The 17,294-nt window shown below is 43.6% G+C and overlaps 1 protein-coding gene across 1 annotated transcript in view; it reads left to right on the plus strand.

Moving 5' to 3' along the window:
• The first annotated feature begins 3,487 nt into the window (after nucleotides 1-3,487).
• The window catches only part of prkd1 (protein kinase D1), a 350,796-nt gene continuing 336,989 nt past the window's right edge, over nucleotides 3,488-17,294 (plus strand). The window contains exons 1-2 of the mRNA XM_072569008.1: nucleotides 3,488-3,553; nucleotides 3,929-4,276. Of these exons, the coding sequence (XP_072425109.1) occupies nucleotides 4,079-4,276 (198 nt within the window). The 5' untranslated portion in view covers nucleotides 3,488-3,553; nucleotides 3,929-4,078. The remainder of the gene's footprint in view (nucleotides 3,554-3,928; nucleotides 4,277-17,294) is intronic.

The following is a 17,294-nucleotide window of genomic DNA, read 5'->3' on the forward strand; positions in this document are numbered from 1 at the left end:
AATGGTTCGCAACAAGGTTAATTTACAAAAGATAATCTTGCTGTGGAGATCTTCCTCCCAGGCCAAATGAATTTCTGGTTTAAAAAGATTCAATTAGACCAAGAATTCTTGAGTTAGCAGAAGAGAGAGTTGCTTACTTAGTAACACAAGAAGAATTAACAAAACAACACACATAAACAAAAAAATAAAATATGTTTAGATCATATTCTGGGTTATTTGTGAAATGTAAGTAGTAGATAATAATAGTTGATTTTGAGATTCTTTGAAATTCATTTGTCCTGTTTCCTTTTGACTCTGGTTGGCTATCCATACTCAAAACAAGAGTCATCCCTTTGTCTTGCTTCCTTTCAGCTGGCTAGCTGGATTCCATTACTCAGAGAGAGAAAGAATCTTTACCTAAAATGCAAGGTTGTTTAACGGCTGCTTTCAGAGCAGTGACCTTCACAGAGCACTAGTCCATGCACTAATGACTTCTGTCTTAAGTGCTAGTATGTATTGGTCAAAAGGGAACTGATTAAGCCTTTTAAATGCTATTTCATCTGGTCAGGTCATTTCCTAAGGGTATGGAATTTTAGAAGGTACACCTTTCACCCTAACTGGTACATACATAGAAAAGCCTTTTTTAAAAACTCATTGACACTGAATAATCAGTGGTGCTTTCCCTAGGCAAGAGGGAGTAAACCTTTAAGACTAGTGAGCTATCATGCAGCTTTCAATTGTCAAGGTATTCAAGTCTTAATAATGCCCACACTGTCAGACTCAACTGAGACTCAATTTCCAATAAAAGGTTTGAACTGAATGCTTCCTGCTTTTCTGAAAGCACACACCCTGTTTGAGGTTTAATTCCATGAACAAAGCAGCTCTCTAGTATCTTTCCAAATCTCTCTGCTTTTCAGATGTAAGGTGAGACAAAGAGGTCAGAAGGTTGTTCTGCTGCAGAAGTTGTCACACTCAACCTGTCTTCATCTTAACATCTAATGGTGTACTTTCCAGGTTCAGGTGACTACAGGTCCAGTGAACCTATCTGATTACTCTCTGTCCAGGCCTGGTGCTGTGGCCAATAGCAGTACTCCACCTGAAATTTGGATTAAGATTAATACACTTCACACGGATGGAGAAGGGAGCTGGTTTCTTCTAATAACATGCTGAGGATGCTGGAAATCTGAAATCAAAACAGAAAATGCTGAAGAAACTCAACAAGTCTTGTAGGAGTATGAAGAAGTCACAATGGATTCAAAACTCAATTTTGCTCTCCAGATGCTGCCCAGCAATCTCTGCTTTTGCTTTTAATCTGGTCTCTCCTGTTTTGGTGAAAACATAATGCAGCCTGGACCAATGGGATCTGAACCAGAGGTCAGAGAATATCTGTGGAATATGAAAAACATTGTGAGACTGGATAGTGACACATTGCAGAGGAAATGTATATTTAAGGGATAAGTAATCAATCTATCTCAAATCATTTTAAGTGACAAAAACATGGTTGGAACACACTCATGTCATATCTGGGAAATTACCCGCAATTTAAGAAGCAGGAGCTATGGAGGAGATGCGCGAAAGGTGGTGAGAATATGAAATTCACGGCCTATAAGGGTCAGGACCTTCACGACATTTAAGAACTATTTAAATGTGCACTTGTGATGCCAAAAAATACAAAGCTATGGGCCAAGTGCTGAAAAATAGGATTAAGAGAGGTTGGTGGTTATTTTGGAATTGTTGTAGGCTCAATGAGCCGAAGGGCATTTTTCTGTACTGTTAGTCCCTCCGATTCAATCTGTAATGCTGTATCTTACTGCAGGACCATGTTCCTTTGAGGTCGGAATTCAGAAATAAAGATTTGGGGTCCTCAGCATAAGACCCATTGGCGAAACGGATTTGCAACAAATTCGATTTTGGCCATGAATGAAGTAGGGAAGCTGCAGACACAAGATATACTTTGTGTCTAATACAGGATCACTGCTGTCAGTGAAACCTAAAATGAAATAACTTTAACATGACTGACTGGCCTGTCTTAGCATTTCGGTGACACATCGAGATTTCTCTTAATTAAACATTTGTGACACTTAGGAAGTTTTAAACCTCAAACACGCTGCCGCGAGATAACCAACTGTTATTTTCACAGTGGAGTAAGGAGCAAATATATTTTGTTCGCTTTATTTGAAATCGTATGAACGTTAAGCTAAGGAAATATATTTCAGAATTTTTGTTGAAATCATATCGATGACAGCAAACTTCAAACTTTTGCACGTTTCAAAAATTATAACGTTGTTGAAAGTTTCTTTCGGTAATACCGAGGAAACAGCTCCTGAACCAGCCGCAAACCGGGAACAGTTGCTTTTCTTTCATCGGGCTCCGAGAATATTCAACACAACCGCAAAACGGGAGCACGAGTTCCCTCCAGAAACCGACTGAAATTTTCTTCAAAGGAGTGAGTTGGCAGTCATTCGGATGCAAGAGATGGGAGTTTGTTTTTCTCTAGCGACAGGAGGAAGGGGAACCGGATCAAGTCCCTTTACTCCTAAAGAAATAACTCAGTGTGTGGGTCAGCCATACCCACAGACACACACACACACACTCACTCACTGGGACACAGACAGACGCCAACACGGAAAGAGAGAGAGAGACAGACTTACACCGAAGCAGACACGCTTAGATAGACTGACCCCCCTACCCAACTCTACCGTCACACAAGCAGATACCAACTTGCACACTCAGTCTCACAGATGGGCACGCACCGGCAGACACACCCCTTTCCAATTCCACAAACCGCTCTGACAAGAATATAACTTTGGCTTTGCAATTACACGCTACACAGAGAAATAGTTTTTTTTCAAATTTCAAAATATCCTTTATTCATGAAAACATACCTTTATATGCATTGTCACAAAAGCAGGTCGGTTCTGTATAGTAGTATATGAATAAACAAACAAACATTGGAGTGTGACTCCATCCAGCAAACAAACGGAAAGCATTTATTGCTTGTAAATAGTAATCGCAGGAAGGTGGGCCCCTCAGTCTGTAGACCATAGCTGAAACTTACTTTGCAAAGCTGAGAGGTGTGCAGAGGTACTGCTCCAGTGTGGGGACTGTCTCATGTCTTAAGACAATCTTTTGGAAGTATTTCTAAGAACAGTAATTAAGATAACATTTGTTCTAAGGGAAAGTGGAAGGGGTGGAACCGCGTTTGACATTCGCCTCAGAGTGACAGCTTGACGGAAAGCGTTATAGAAATGTTGATTATAGCCTTTACACTACCCGCAGCCCCCACTCCCAGCCCGGCCCCCTGCATTTGCAATGCTAATATCGACAAACTGGAAAGGCGATGATGAGGAGGGGGAGCGTCTGCTTTTACCCAATGCCGTAAGGCAGACTGCAGACAGAGGTCTTCCAGGTGGCAGCATCTCCCACCACAGAGGGTCCTGCTCTGGTACTTGTGAGAGGGAGGGTGTGTGAGAGAGAGGGAGAGAGGGAGGAAGGGAAGTTGGGAAGGGGGCGAGGAATCGGAGACACAAAGCAGAACAGAACAGAACGAGTTTGTGTGACAGATTGAAACAAGGTAATGCAGACACGGAGTCTGAAACCTCGAGACACAGTTCAAGAGGGAGAGATAGTGGTGCAGACATACAGATTGAGGTAGAGACAAACACGCACACACATACAACAATCAGGAAGAGAAGCAGCGAGATAGACCAGAGGGTCACAGGTATAAACAGAAAGAGATGTACAGAGTTCAGTGGGAGGAGAGAGAAAGTAAATAAAGGGACGGGACAGGGAGCAGCTCCGTCCTATGGCAGCAGACTGACTGCAGCCAGGGTTTGTATGGACTGGGTCTGGGGGCAGCAGCAGCGACTGGAAGTGGGGGGGGGGTGAAGGTTTCTCCAGTTTCGGGCTCAGCTGCTTTCTTACAGCCGCTTCCTGTTTGCTTCTTCAGCCAAAGCAGCATCCCCCACCCCCACGCCCCCACCCCCCGCCTGTCGCCATCTTCCGCCTTGCTGAGTGTAGCCCGGAGAGTGTGGGACGTGGAGAAGTTACGAGAGAGGGAGTGAGTGGAGCTCCGCTGCTGGTGCCGCTGGTGCTGGCGATGATGATGAACCCGGCGCCAGTGATCCGCTCGGGCAGCCCCTGCTCCCCTCCATCCCCGGGAGCAGAGCGGCACAGCCCCCACGGGATCCCCTTCCACATCCAGATCGGCCTGAGCAGGGAACCCGTCGTCCTGGACTGCAGCCACTTCTCCCTCGCACATGTCCGCGAAATGGCCTGCTCCATCGTGGACCAGAAGGTAACCAACCGAGCCCGAGTGGAAAGTTAGCGCGGTCAGCGGGGACAGGCACCGGGCCAGGGAGAGCGAGAGAGAGAGAGAGACGCTCAGCAAGGCGACACAGCACCGGAGGGGTCTGAAGTTAGCCCAGGCTAACGGGAGGGGGTGAGGGACTAGTGGGATATCAGAGAGATAGGGTCGGCGAGGTCACAAATGAGGAGAGAGGGGGAGAGACGGGGGCCAGAGAGGGAGAGAAGGGGGTACAGAGAGGGGGAGAAGGGGGTACAGAGAGGGGGAGAGAAGGGGGGCAGAGAGGGAGAGAAGGGGGGCAGAGAGGGAGAGGGGGGACAGAGAGGGAGAGAAGGGGGGCAGAGAGGGAGGGGGGGACAGAGAGGGAGAGAAGGGGGGCAGAGAGGGAGAGGGGGGCAGAGAGGGAGAGAGAAGGGGGACAGAGGGAGAGAGGGGGGCAGAGAGGGAGAGAAGGGGTGGTCAGATGAGGAGGAGGGTCAGAGGGAGAGAGAGGGGTCAGAGTGAGGAGTGGAGACAGGAAGGAGGTTCAGAGACGGGGGCGTCAGAGAGGGAGAGAGAGGGGTCAGAGATGGGGGTGTCAGAGAGGGAGAGCGAGGGGTCAGAGATGGGGGTGTCAGAGAGGGAGAGAGAGAGGGGTCAGAGATGGGGGTGTCAGAGAGGGAGAGAGAGAGGGGTCAGAGATGGGGGTGTCAGAGAGGGAGAGAGAGGGGTCAGAGATGGGAGTGTCAGAGAGGGGGGGGGGTCAGGGAATGGGCGAAGGTGGTCGGAAGAGGGTCAGGGAGAGGGTGAAGGGGCAGGGAGAAGGCGGTCAGAGACGGAGCAGAGAGTCGGTAAGGCTGGTAGTCTGGCACAGAGAGAGGGGGAAAGAGGGACAAAGAGCTAAGGTAGGAGTCCTCGATAGGGAGAGCCGGAGAGAGGGGGGATGAGGAGAGGGAGAGAGTCATGGGGGTGGGAGATACAGAGATAGTCAAAAAGAGCGAAGAAAGAAGACAGACAGAGTGACAGGGAACGAGACAGAAAGAAATAAAAACAAAAACAAGGATAGTGAGAGCGAAAACTACATGAACTTTTTCGAGACCGAAAGGTAACACTGTTAACTCAGCGGTCGCGGTGTGCAAACGGAGGATCTCACTAGAGTTTTCTCATGTTGGAGGTTGGGAAATGCCAGTTTGTCCTGAGTTGAGATTTGACTCCCCCACAACGCTGTTTCCATTCGGAAATCCCACCTCCCGCCTTACCACTGGGAACCTCAGCCTTGTTTATACTCTGACCCTCCCCTTCCCCGTTTCCACACTGATGCCCCCCTCCTTCCCCTGGCTTACCCCTTCCTCTAACAGCAGTTTGTGATTCAGAATGAAATGTCCAGGCGGTACAGCTCTCGGTAACTGTGCCTCTCGATCCGAGTTGGTTCTTGCTGGACCGTTTGCTGAGTTGTGACAATTGTTTTGCGGTTCCAAAGTGAAGGCGAAACCACACGCCTGTGCGGATCTGGATAATGTACCAGGTTTTTAGTAAACTGTTCTCTGTGAAACTGTGCTTTGTCATTGTGAGACCGTGAAAACAGCCATCCACAAATTTAGTGACTCCGAGCGAGTTTTGAGAAGATTTAGTGACTCCTGTCTGGAAACCGAAGCGACCTGTATGTTGGAGTAGACAGTAAGGAGACAGGTTTCTGACAGTGCTGTAAATTAATGGGCAGCCTGCTGCTCGTTGTCAACTAAGTTTCATGTTCTTCTAAAATATATTTTCAAACTTGGATTTCCCACAAGAACTGTTTTTCTTTCCCTTCTCGCAGTTTCATTCCTTATCCAAAAAACAACGATGTTGCTATATAAAATTTTGTTTCAATACACGAGTATGTTGCCTGGCAACAATCAAACTTGTCAGAAATTTTGACTTGAAACAATTGGGGCAGATGGCCGTGGTTTGCAATATGTCTGATTTGGATTATAAATTTGAGTCTAAAAGGTGGACAGACATGTTGTGCCCATAAGCGTGGAAGTTCTGTCCTGGGAATAAAATCAAAATCGAACTGTTGCTTTCAGTTATGTTTTACAAGTGACACCAACAAGAAAATGATGACTAAAATTAGTTCTGAGAATTATAAAGAAATAGTCATACAGCATGAAAACAGACATTTTAGTTCAACTGGTCCACATATTCGAAACTCCTCTGGACCCAATTGCCAGTATTTGGCCCACATCCCTCTAAACCCTTCCTATTCATATATCCATCTGGATGCCTTTTAAATGTTGTAATTGTATTCACCTCCACCACCTCATCTAGCAGCTCATTCCATGCACGCACCACACTCTGTGTGAAAAAGTTACCCCTCGAGGTCCCTTCTAAATCTTTCCCCTTTCACTTTAAACCTATGCCCTCTAGTTTTGCCCTGCTCCTAGGAAAAGACCTTGGCTATTCACCCTATTGATGCCCCTCATAATTTTATAAACCTCCATGAGGTCAACCGTCAGCCTCCGACGATCCAGTGAAAATATCTTCAGACTACTCAGCTTTAGCGATTTTTGAGAAGATTTGTAGCTCAGGTCAAGGTTCTGGATGTTGGTTTGCTCACTGAGCTGGAAGCTTCATTTTTCAGACATTTCATCACCATACTAAGTAACATCTTCAGTGAGCCTCCAGACAAAGTACTGCTGATGATTCCTGCTTTCTAGTTATATGTTTGAGTTTCTTTGGGTTGGCGATATCAACAAACACATTGACTTGGACCCCATTTACCACCCCTTGAGAAAAGAACAGGAAATGACATCATAGGAAATGACATCACCAACCCAAATAAACCCAAGCATATAAGTTGAAAGCAGGAATCATCAGCAGTGCTTCATCTGGAGACTCACTGAAGATGTTACCTAGTATGATGATGCAATGTCTGAAAATGAACCTTCTAGCTCAGTGAGCAAACCTAAGTCCACTACTCAGCCTCTTCCTATAGCTCAAACCTCTAACCCAGGCAACATCCTTGTAACTCTTTTCTGAACACTTTCAAGCTTTACAACATCACTCATATAGCAGGAAGGCCAGATTTGAACACAGTATTTTAAAAGTGGCCTCATCAGTATCCTGTATAGCTACATCAGAGCTTGCCAACTTGTATACTCAATGGACTGACCAGTGCAGTAAAACATGTCAAATGCCATCTTCACCACCCTGTCTAGTTGCAACTCCACTTTCAAGGAACTATGCACCTGCACCCCAAGGTCTCTTTGTTTGGCAGTACTCCTCAGGGTCCTACCATTAATTATATAGTCCTGCTCCGATTTGTCTTACCAAAATGCAGTACCTCACATTTCTCTAAATTAAACCCCATGTGCCACTCGGTGGGCCATTGGGCCATCTGATCAATGACCCATACTACTCTGAGATAACCTTCTTCACTGTCCAATATACCGTCTATTTTGTTGTCATCTACAAGCTTACCAAATATACCTCCTATATTTACATCCAAATCATTTTTATAAATGGTGAAAAGCAGTGGATCCAGTATCTTTAAGGCACACTGCTGGTCAAAGGCCTCCAGTCTAATAAAAAAATGGCCACTGCCATCCTCTGTCTCCTACCTTTAATCCAATTCTATATCTGAATTGCTAGCTTGCCTGGTTTCCATGTGATCTAACCTTGCTAACCTGTCTACCATGTAAAACCTTGCTGAATGCCTTGCAGAAGTCATTCTTTGTTACTTCTTCAAAAACTCGATCAAATTAGTGAGACATGATTTCCCACAAACAAAGCCATGTTGACTCTCCCTAATCAGTCCTTGCCATTTCAAGTTCATGGAAATCCTGTCCCTCCAAATCCTCTCCAACATCTTACACACCACTCACTGGTTTATAGTTCCCTGGCTTTTACTTTCTTAAATAATGGCAATACATTAGTCAAACTCCAATCTTCTGGCACCTTGCCTATAGCTATTGATGATAAAAACATCTCAGCAAGGGGCTCACCAATCTCTTTCCTAGCTTTCCACGAAGTTCTGGGAAATACCTGATAAGGTCCTGGGGATTTATTGACCTTTTCACATCATAAAATGTCCAGCACCTCCTCCTCTGTAATATAGACATTTTTCAAGATATCGCTATTTATTTGTCTCAGTTCTGTAGCTTCCATATGCTTTTCCACAGTAAATACTGACTCAAAATACTCGTTTAGTATCTCATCCATCTCCCGCGGTTCCACATATAGACAGCCTCGTTGATCTTTAAGGGGCCCTATTTTTTCCCTAGTTGATATTTTCCCCTTAATGCAGTTGTAGAATCTCATTGGATTCTCTTTAAGCGGATTTGCCAGGGCTACCTCATGTCCCTTTTTGTCCTCTTGATTTCCTTCTTAAGTATATGCCCACTACCCTTACTGGGATTCACTGGATCCAAGCTGACATATGCTTCCTTCTTTTTCTTGACCAGAAACACAATTTCTCTAGTCATCCAGCATTCCCTACACCTTCAGCCTTGCCCTTTGCTTCAACAGGAACATACTGTCTCTGAAGCCTTGTTATTAGCAAAACGGAAGATTTAATGAGGGAAAGAATAATGTGCAGACTACCCATGAACTTCATATTCTGAATTTCTCATGCATGCTACATATAAATGTTCAAATGGACATCATATATAATGGTGCATGTATAAATATATAAACTCTACATCATTTGCTATGATTGGATTGGAATGAATTTTATTTATTATTAAAAGACCGAATGGATTGTGTGCCAAGTATCTGTTTTTTTTTACATTTTCTATTATTACTAGGCCCTTAATGATTGAAAATGTGAATTAACTTGCTCATTGTTGATAAAATAACAGTAATTTCATATTTGCAATCATAATTACTAATGATTGAAATTATAATGAAATTTCATCAGCCTTTTGTAATATTGCATCTTTCTAATCAAATCACCAGATAATTGTTAGTTTTAAAAGTAAGGTACCTGTCATACAGGTTAGGTCAGTAATTATGACTGTGTTCAATGCGCAATGCAATTGGTCATGTAAGATGTTAGCAGCAGTCACTACATAGAGATTACTCTTGTGCCGAGCTTGTGACAAATGTTCCATTTTAACATGGAGAAATCTTTAAACTGAGATGACGTGGTGATATAGTCACTTTGTTGCTTTTATTGCCAATTTATTAACTGACAAAAAACTGTGACAATATTATTTTAATTTTTCATTTAAAATGAAATCACGTTGCAGCAGGTTAAAATATGGCAAACTTCTTTTAATCAAGTATATGGGTACATGAAATTCTTGTAAAATGACACTTTCTTTCTTGACTAATTCCTGCCAGCATTGTCAAATTTTGGGTTATTGTCTTGCTGTCTTGTTAGAGGATTCAATCACACATTTCAGCTAATATATGTTGGTCAGCCAATAGATGAAACAGCTAAGGCATTAAGTCACTACAGAAAAGGCTTGAATGTCAAATCAAATTTACCATTGTGTACTTTAAACAAATTAAATGAAAACACCACATGTCGTCATTAAAAAAAATTCTCCAAATAAACTGTCATTAATATACTTCAAGATAGACCTTGAGAGAGCAAAGTGAATCAAAACGTGATCATGATTCATCATTGCATTTAAATGGGAATTATCTGCAGTGTCAAGATAGAGAGAATGAAGAGAAAAATTGACAATTAGTTTGTTTTGCTAGCAATTGGAAGGCTAGTTAGCTCAGTTGGTGCGACAGTAAACATGAGATTCAGACTAGTGTAGCATTAAACCTCTATTCTGGCTGAGATAATCACTGGGCCTGTAGTAAAATTGTAGCGTAAACCCCGGTCTGGAAAACCTAGTAATCGTAGATACTACCTGGGGAAGGCAAAGGTAGTATTCATGTTCTCACAGCCTTGTATGACAATAAAAAGTCATCACCATAATCCCAAAGGGCTGTTCTCTCATCAAAGAGAGAGAGAGAGACAACAAGTGGAATTTAACCTGAAGGTCACTGCCTCAGGCAAGGGGGTAAGTTATGAAGGCAGGGCCTTCATGGTAACCTTGGCCACTGCAGGTATTGGCATCACTCTGCATTGCTAACCGGTCAGCTGAGCTAACTGATCACCTCTGGCACTGAGCTGTTTCTTCAATTTTTGACTGCCCTTTCAATTAAAAAAAATTTTTTTGGATTTGAATTGCAAATTCTGCTTTGATTTCCCAAGAAAACCCCATCTCCCTCTCTCATACTGCAATGCATTTGAATTCTGAAGGAGACCTAGAGTGATACATGTGTTTTACACAAATGGAGAATACATTGATTGCACCATGTTGGTGTAGCACTTGCACCATTTGGCCTCTGTGCTCGTACCAAGCACACGGCATCTGTAGCAAGCTGCGCAACGTGTCTGAAATGTTTGAAAGTACTGGGGAAGTAGGTGACAGTCGAACTCAGTTGGACATCTGTCAGTCAGGGGGCCAGTACAGTTAGTTAAAGGCACCTTTCAATTCCAGTCCTGGGCCTGAGCCACGCAAAATGCTGGTCAGGGTGATATTGCATGGGGGATCCATTTCTCTGTGCTCTTGGGAGCAGTTTACTGCTAGTCCTTTGTCGCCATGGGGCTAGCTCTGATGGAACCAGGGTGGTAGGAGGAGTGGGTTGTAGGTATGGCACTTTTGGGGACATGTGTATCCATCAGTCAAGAGATAATGGGAGGTGAAGATTGGTGCTGATGGGTCATGTTGCTTGAGCGGCTGAGCCACAGTCATCCTGTGACCTCTGCAGAAATGAGTTTGGGGGATTGGAGGGGGTAGAGATGCAGGTGTAGGCACATGTATGTGACCTGGTTGTTCACCTCGGGACTCATAATGTCTGTAGTTTTGATGGAATGGGCACATAGGAAAGAGAGTATACCGTTGAGGGTGTCAGCAACATGTTAAAACTGAGGTTGAAAGCCACTGGCAGAGGACAACTCACTGCTGTTTTAATCATGAAGAACAAGGATAATGCACAATGTTGTGGAGATTGGCTGTGAAGGGACTCACAATGGGGGGGGAGGGGGCTATATCTGTATTTGGTCACTGGCTAGAAACAATACATGGGAATAACATTGTCCTCAAACACATCATATTTTGGTAAGCTGCCTGACTCCTAGCCATGCTGCAACATTGACCATTTCTATGTGTTGTGAGCTCCCTGTCAGCATTACTGCTGGAGAACTCTTTCAGATGTACAGTCCTATATGCACTGCCATGAAAACAGTCAGCAGTGTTGAAGTGAGGCATGATGGGTGAAGGTGTGAAAGTGAGCTAATGCCAACGCTCATGCACTACTACCCCAGGTCTGACATGATGTACAGTATTTGATGCTAATCATACACTGAGCTTGGTAATGGTCAAGGAGTGATACTGCAGGGTGCTACAAAGCATCTAGTGCCAAAACATAGGCAGCGATAACCATTTAATTGGTGAGACCCAAGGTTCACAGAACTAAGAAAACTATTAAAATAACATTGCTTGCAAAACAAACAATTTATGCAACTTTTTTTTTGCAAACAAAACCTATTTTTCTAACATTTTTAGCCATCACATCCATGGCTCAGAGTACATTTTTCTCCTCTTGTTGTGAAGCATTGAGCTCCCTTACTCTGCAGCTGGGGTGGAGGAGTCTGCTCTGTAGTGGAGCCCATTAGCCCTGGAGGTTTGTTCGGGAAACACAGGGGCTCTTTGCCTCAGGTCGGACCAGACATCTTGTAGTTCTTCTTGACAAAATACAAATTGACCACCTGGCCTTGCGTTTTCAGTGATCATCAGGCAGAATGGAGCTGGAGGGTCCAGCCAACTTCCCAACTTCCCAACTGGAGAGTGTCAAGAAGCCTGCATATGGTTCATCTTGCAGCATGCCCTGTCTCCACAAAACTCAATCTGACTCGTACTGAGCCAAATAAACATAAGATTCAATCCCATAACTTTCCCATGTTAATCTGCCCAAATGTTGATAGTTTGCTGTCAAGAGCCACTGCAAAGTCCAAGTGTTTTGAGGTGATAAATGAAAAGGAAGAGAGAGTGCAGTTGAATATTGTCTTTGTGGGCTAGCATTAAACAGAAGCAAAGTAATCACAAGGGTGGTGTGTATTCTTTTATTTTCAGTTGAAGTAATTGGATGTAAAACTGGTGGGTTCTGTGGGATAGTGTCCCTGTTACAACGTCCTCTCGATGCTGCTGATAAAGATGATCATCCATGTCAATAGTTTTACAAGTATTGTACAAAGCTATATTCAGTATGAACAGATATCAAGGGGTAAATGCAATGTATTATCATACACTGCTGACAGAGGCCATTCAGCCCTTTGAATCTGCACCAAAGGGCATTCCAACCTATCCCCATATTTCCCATGGTTAAACAATCTAGTATACACACCTCTGGTCACTGTAAGGCAATTGAGCACGGGCCAATCTACCTAACCTGCAGATTTTTGGAGTGTGAGAGGAAAACCTCGCAGACACAGGGAGAGCATGCAAGTCCCACATAGTCACCCAAGGCCTGATTTGACTCCATGCCCCTGGCACTATCAGGCATCAGTGCTAACCACTGAGCCACAGTACTAATGCTTCCAGTTAGTATGAGGCTAACAAAATTGGGAAAGTTCACATTATGTTACTTCTTTGGCCATTATTGCTAAGCACCCATTATTGCCCATTTGCTTTCAGAAAAAAGGGGAAATTTGGGGTGGCATGTTGGCTCAGTGGTTAGCTAGCACTGCTGCCTCACAACACTAGAGTCCCAGGTTTAATTCCAGTCTTGGGTGACTGTCTGTGTGGACTTTGTGCATTCTCCCCGTGACTGTGTGGGTTTCCTCTGGGTGCTTTGGTTTCCTCCCACAGTCCAAAGATGTGCAGGTCAGGTAAATTGGCCATGCTAAATTACCCATAGTGTGAGGTGTATTCGGGGGAAATGGGTACGGGTGGGCTACTTTTCAGAGGGTTGGTGTAGACTTGTTGGGCCAAAGAGCCTCTTTCCACACTGTAGGGAATCTAATCAATCCGACCAAAAAAACACATATATCCTTTTCTGTGGTTTTCTACATTAGGTACCTTTCCTAGACTGAGAGGTCAGATAGATTACTGCTTGGTTGTAGGCAGACTACTGCTGACTGTACAACTGTGGCCTGAGGCAAATCACATAACTTGTTGACTTCCTTTCCCTTTCCTGTCGGAAGTAGCTAGATATCCACTGATATGACCAGTTGTGAATTTCAGCCTGCTACCTTGATATGGAAGATTGGAGCTTCAAGTTATGTGCTTCAGGCATTCTACCTACATTTATTTAGTTAATTATCATGCATTAAACATATTTGACTGTTACATAAAGGCTGGGAGTATGTTTCAAAGCCCTGTGCTAACATATAAACCACAATTTTAGTGCAGGACTGAGGGTGTGCTTCATTGTTTGGTGTGTCTTCAATTGGATGAATTGTCCAGGAGTGTTCACACTTTGGTCTTCTTAGATATTAGGGGTATAGAAGTCAGTATAAAGGATCTATGATAAAAAAAGGAAATTCTATTGATTATTCCATGAAGGTATATATACTTTGAGCTGAAGTTACTTATAGATGTTGGTCCTCTGAGTCAAGAGGATTAATAACCGTGCTGTCCAAGCTACACGGCACACAGAATTCAAACATGACAAACCAACAAATGAACATAATCTCAAATTGAATTGAATGTGTGTGCTGTTAGGGATAACAAGCTGCAATTAGCTCTTGCGCCATATCTGGACAAACTACTTCACAGCAAGTTATCATTTTCTTGTGGAACAAAGCAGAGTTAATGTTTTGGGTCTGGTGACTCTTCATCAGAACTCCACTAATAGTCATCGGACTGGAAATGTTAATTGTGCTTCCTTTCCACAGCTGCTGCCAGACCTGCCTGAGTTTCTTCAGCAATTTCTGCTTTTGTTTGTGACCTTCAGTTCTTTGTTTTATTATTAAATATCGTTTATCTGATCTGTTCAAGTTTCATTGGAGACATTTCTAATTTCACATAACACCACTTCAATTCATTCTGAACCAAAAACATAATCCAGACCATCTGCCATTTATGGGATCTTTCTATATGTGAATGGCTCCTGTGTTTGGTCAGAGAATTGCTTTAGAGCAATTAATCTAGAATGATTAGGGCAGCAGACACATAGGAACACCGCTTCCTGCAGGTACACCTACAAGCTACTCACCATCCTGACTTGGAAATATTTTGTTGTTCCTTCACTGTCGCTGGGTCAAAATCTTGCAATTCCCTCCCTAATGGCACTGTGGGTCAACCCATAGCTGGTGGACTGCAGCGCTTCAGGAAGGTGGCTTAGCACCACCTTCTCAATGACAAGCAGGCACAGGTAATAAATGCTAGCCAGGGGGGAATCAAAAAGATTATAAGTTTAGGGCTTGAGGATGTTTTGCAGAAACATGATCTGGCATTTAAAATCTATTTTTAGAGTAAATACCACAAATCCATATGCAGGGATTTGTCCTCAGGAAGCAGAAAGAATGTCCAGGAGTCGCATCTGTTTCAGTTAAATAAAAGCATGGCGCCAACAGTTCCCTGGTGAATTCCCAAAGGCAATGCCTTGATGAATCAAAGTACATAGACAGAGGGTGGTGGTGGAGGATTGCTTTTCAGACTGGAGGCCTGTGACCAGTGGTGTGCCACCAGGATCGGTGCTGGGTCCACAGCATTATGTCATTTATATAAATGATTTTGATGTGAATCTAGGAGGCATGGTTAGTTAGTTTGCAGATGATGCCAAAATTGGAGGAGTGATAGACAGCAAAGGAGGTTATCTGAGAGTACCGTGGGAAGTTGATCAGATGGGCCAATGGGCTGAGGAGTAGCAGATGGAGTTTAATTTAGGTAAATGTGAGGTGCTGCATTATGGAATGGTAAATAAGGGCAGGACTTGTATGCTTAATGATAAGGTCCTAGGGAGTTTTCCTGAACAAAGAGACCTTGGAGTGCAAGTTCATATTTTCTTGAAAGTGGAGTCACAGGTAGACAGGATAGTGAAGAGAGCATTTGGTATGCTTTCCTTTATTGGTCAGAGTATTGAGTATAGGAACTGGGAGGTCATGTTGCAGCTGTTGTTAGGCCACTTTTGGAATACTACGTGCAATTCTGGTCTCCCGCCTATTGGAAGGATGTTGTGAAACCTGAAAGGGTTCAGAAAGGATTGACAAGGACATTGCCAGATTTGGAGGTTTGAACGAAAGGGAGAGGCTGAATAGGTAGGAGCTGTTTTCCCTGGAGCATCAGAGGCTGAGGGATGACCTTATAGAGATTTATAAAATTATGAAGGGCATGTGGATAGGGTTAAAAGACAAGGTCTTTTCCTGGGGTGGGAGATTCCAAAAATAGAGGGCATAATTTTAAGGTGAGAGGGGAAAGATTTAAAAGCAATCCAGGGGACAACTTTTTCATGGAGAGAATGGTGCAGGTGTGGAATGAGTTGCCAGAGGCAGTGGTGGAGGCTGGTACAATTCCAGCAATTAAAAGGCATTTGGACAGGTATATGAATAGGAAGGGTTTAAAGTGATATGTGACAAATGCTGGCAAATGGGACTAGATTAATTTAGGATGTCTGGTCGGCATGGACGAGATGGACTAAAGGGTCTATATCCGTGCTGTACATCTGTGATTCTATGACTCTATGTCTTTTTGTTTTGAATTTAAAACAAAAGCTTGTGGGATAACATTATCCTGGTACATTTTTGATGACAGAATCTTGGCCAATCAGTGTCCTCATGTGTAGTAATTGGAATCAGTTGGACCTCATTGACTGCGAGGTTCTTGATTGGCATTGTTTACCTGGAGGCCAATCAGGAAAGTCCTGGCTGACCAATGTAACCAGGGGAGGCCCATTGGGCCAGTAGCATAACAAATAATGCATCTGAGTTTGGATCAGATGGTTGGGGGTTCGAGTCCTCCCTGATTTGAATGCAGTGTGCTACTTTGTTGCTGTCGCATGTTAATCGTTGTTGTTTGGTGATATCCTCCGTAGCTGCAGGGGTTGGATCAGTGTGCTCTTGAATATGGGTGCATTGCAGCTTAATGTCAGAGTGCTTTGTAACAGGTTCTGAGGAGTATTTGTGTGTTTTCAAATTTGAAAGTTGCATGTGGGGCTATTGCCCATTTTAAATTCCAGCTCACTGTAACATCTCTCATTGTCTGTTGAACTGGCTTGTGTTCCACATAAAGCAGGGATCTGATTCTATTTTGATTTAATCCCTAACCACTCCCCCTCACTCTTTGATCACACAGCATTGCTCTTTGAGAAGGGCACTGCTTGTCACTGGCCACTCAGGTGTTTCCTTTCTTCCTGGTGGTGGAAATTGAGTAAAGGTTTGTACACCTTGTGTCTCTCACTATGACTCACACCTGCACACACACACACCGTGGGTGCTGGGGAAAATATAAGCACTACTGCAGTTAGGAGGCAGTGTAGGGGGAAAAGAAAAAAAAAGAAAGAAAAAGAAATTAAAAAGGAATGTCAGAGGCTCTGTTCACTCTGAGAGCTGGCTATGAGGGAGCTGGATCAGTATGTGAAGGACTGTCCATTTTTGATGAGGGGTTAGGGGGGAAACTGATCTTTGAACTGCATGGACCACACAGTCAATGTATCCTATTACTGCTGTTGGTGTTTCCAAACGAGGAGGAGAGTTTTCCTTTTTTGTCTCTCCCCCTTGTTTCAGGTAGACTTTGTTTTGATTTTTTTGTTTTTCTTTATTACTTATTGAGATTCTCTTTTCAGGGTTTTCTTTCTGTTTGCAGAAAGAAAGGAAAAAAAGTATAACCGGGGATCTGATTCTATTTTGATTTAATCTGTAACTACCCCCTTTAAATTTTGATCATGAGAAGGGCACTGCTTGTTACTGGCCACTCTGGTGTTTCCTTTCTTTCCAGTGGTCAAATATAAATAAAGGTTTACACGCTTGTTTGTTCTTCACTGTGTCTGACACCTGCACACATACACGGAATGGGTGCTGTGGAAAAATAAGCACTACCCCTGTTAG

Source organism: Chiloscyllium punctatum, chromosome 4 (genome assembly GCF_047496795.1).
Source record: "Chiloscyllium punctatum isolate Juve2018m chromosome 4, sChiPun1.3, whole genome shotgun sequence".
Classification (NCBI taxonomy): Eukaryota; Metazoa; Chordata; class Chondrichthyes; order Orectolobiformes; family Hemiscylliidae; genus Chiloscyllium; species Chiloscyllium punctatum.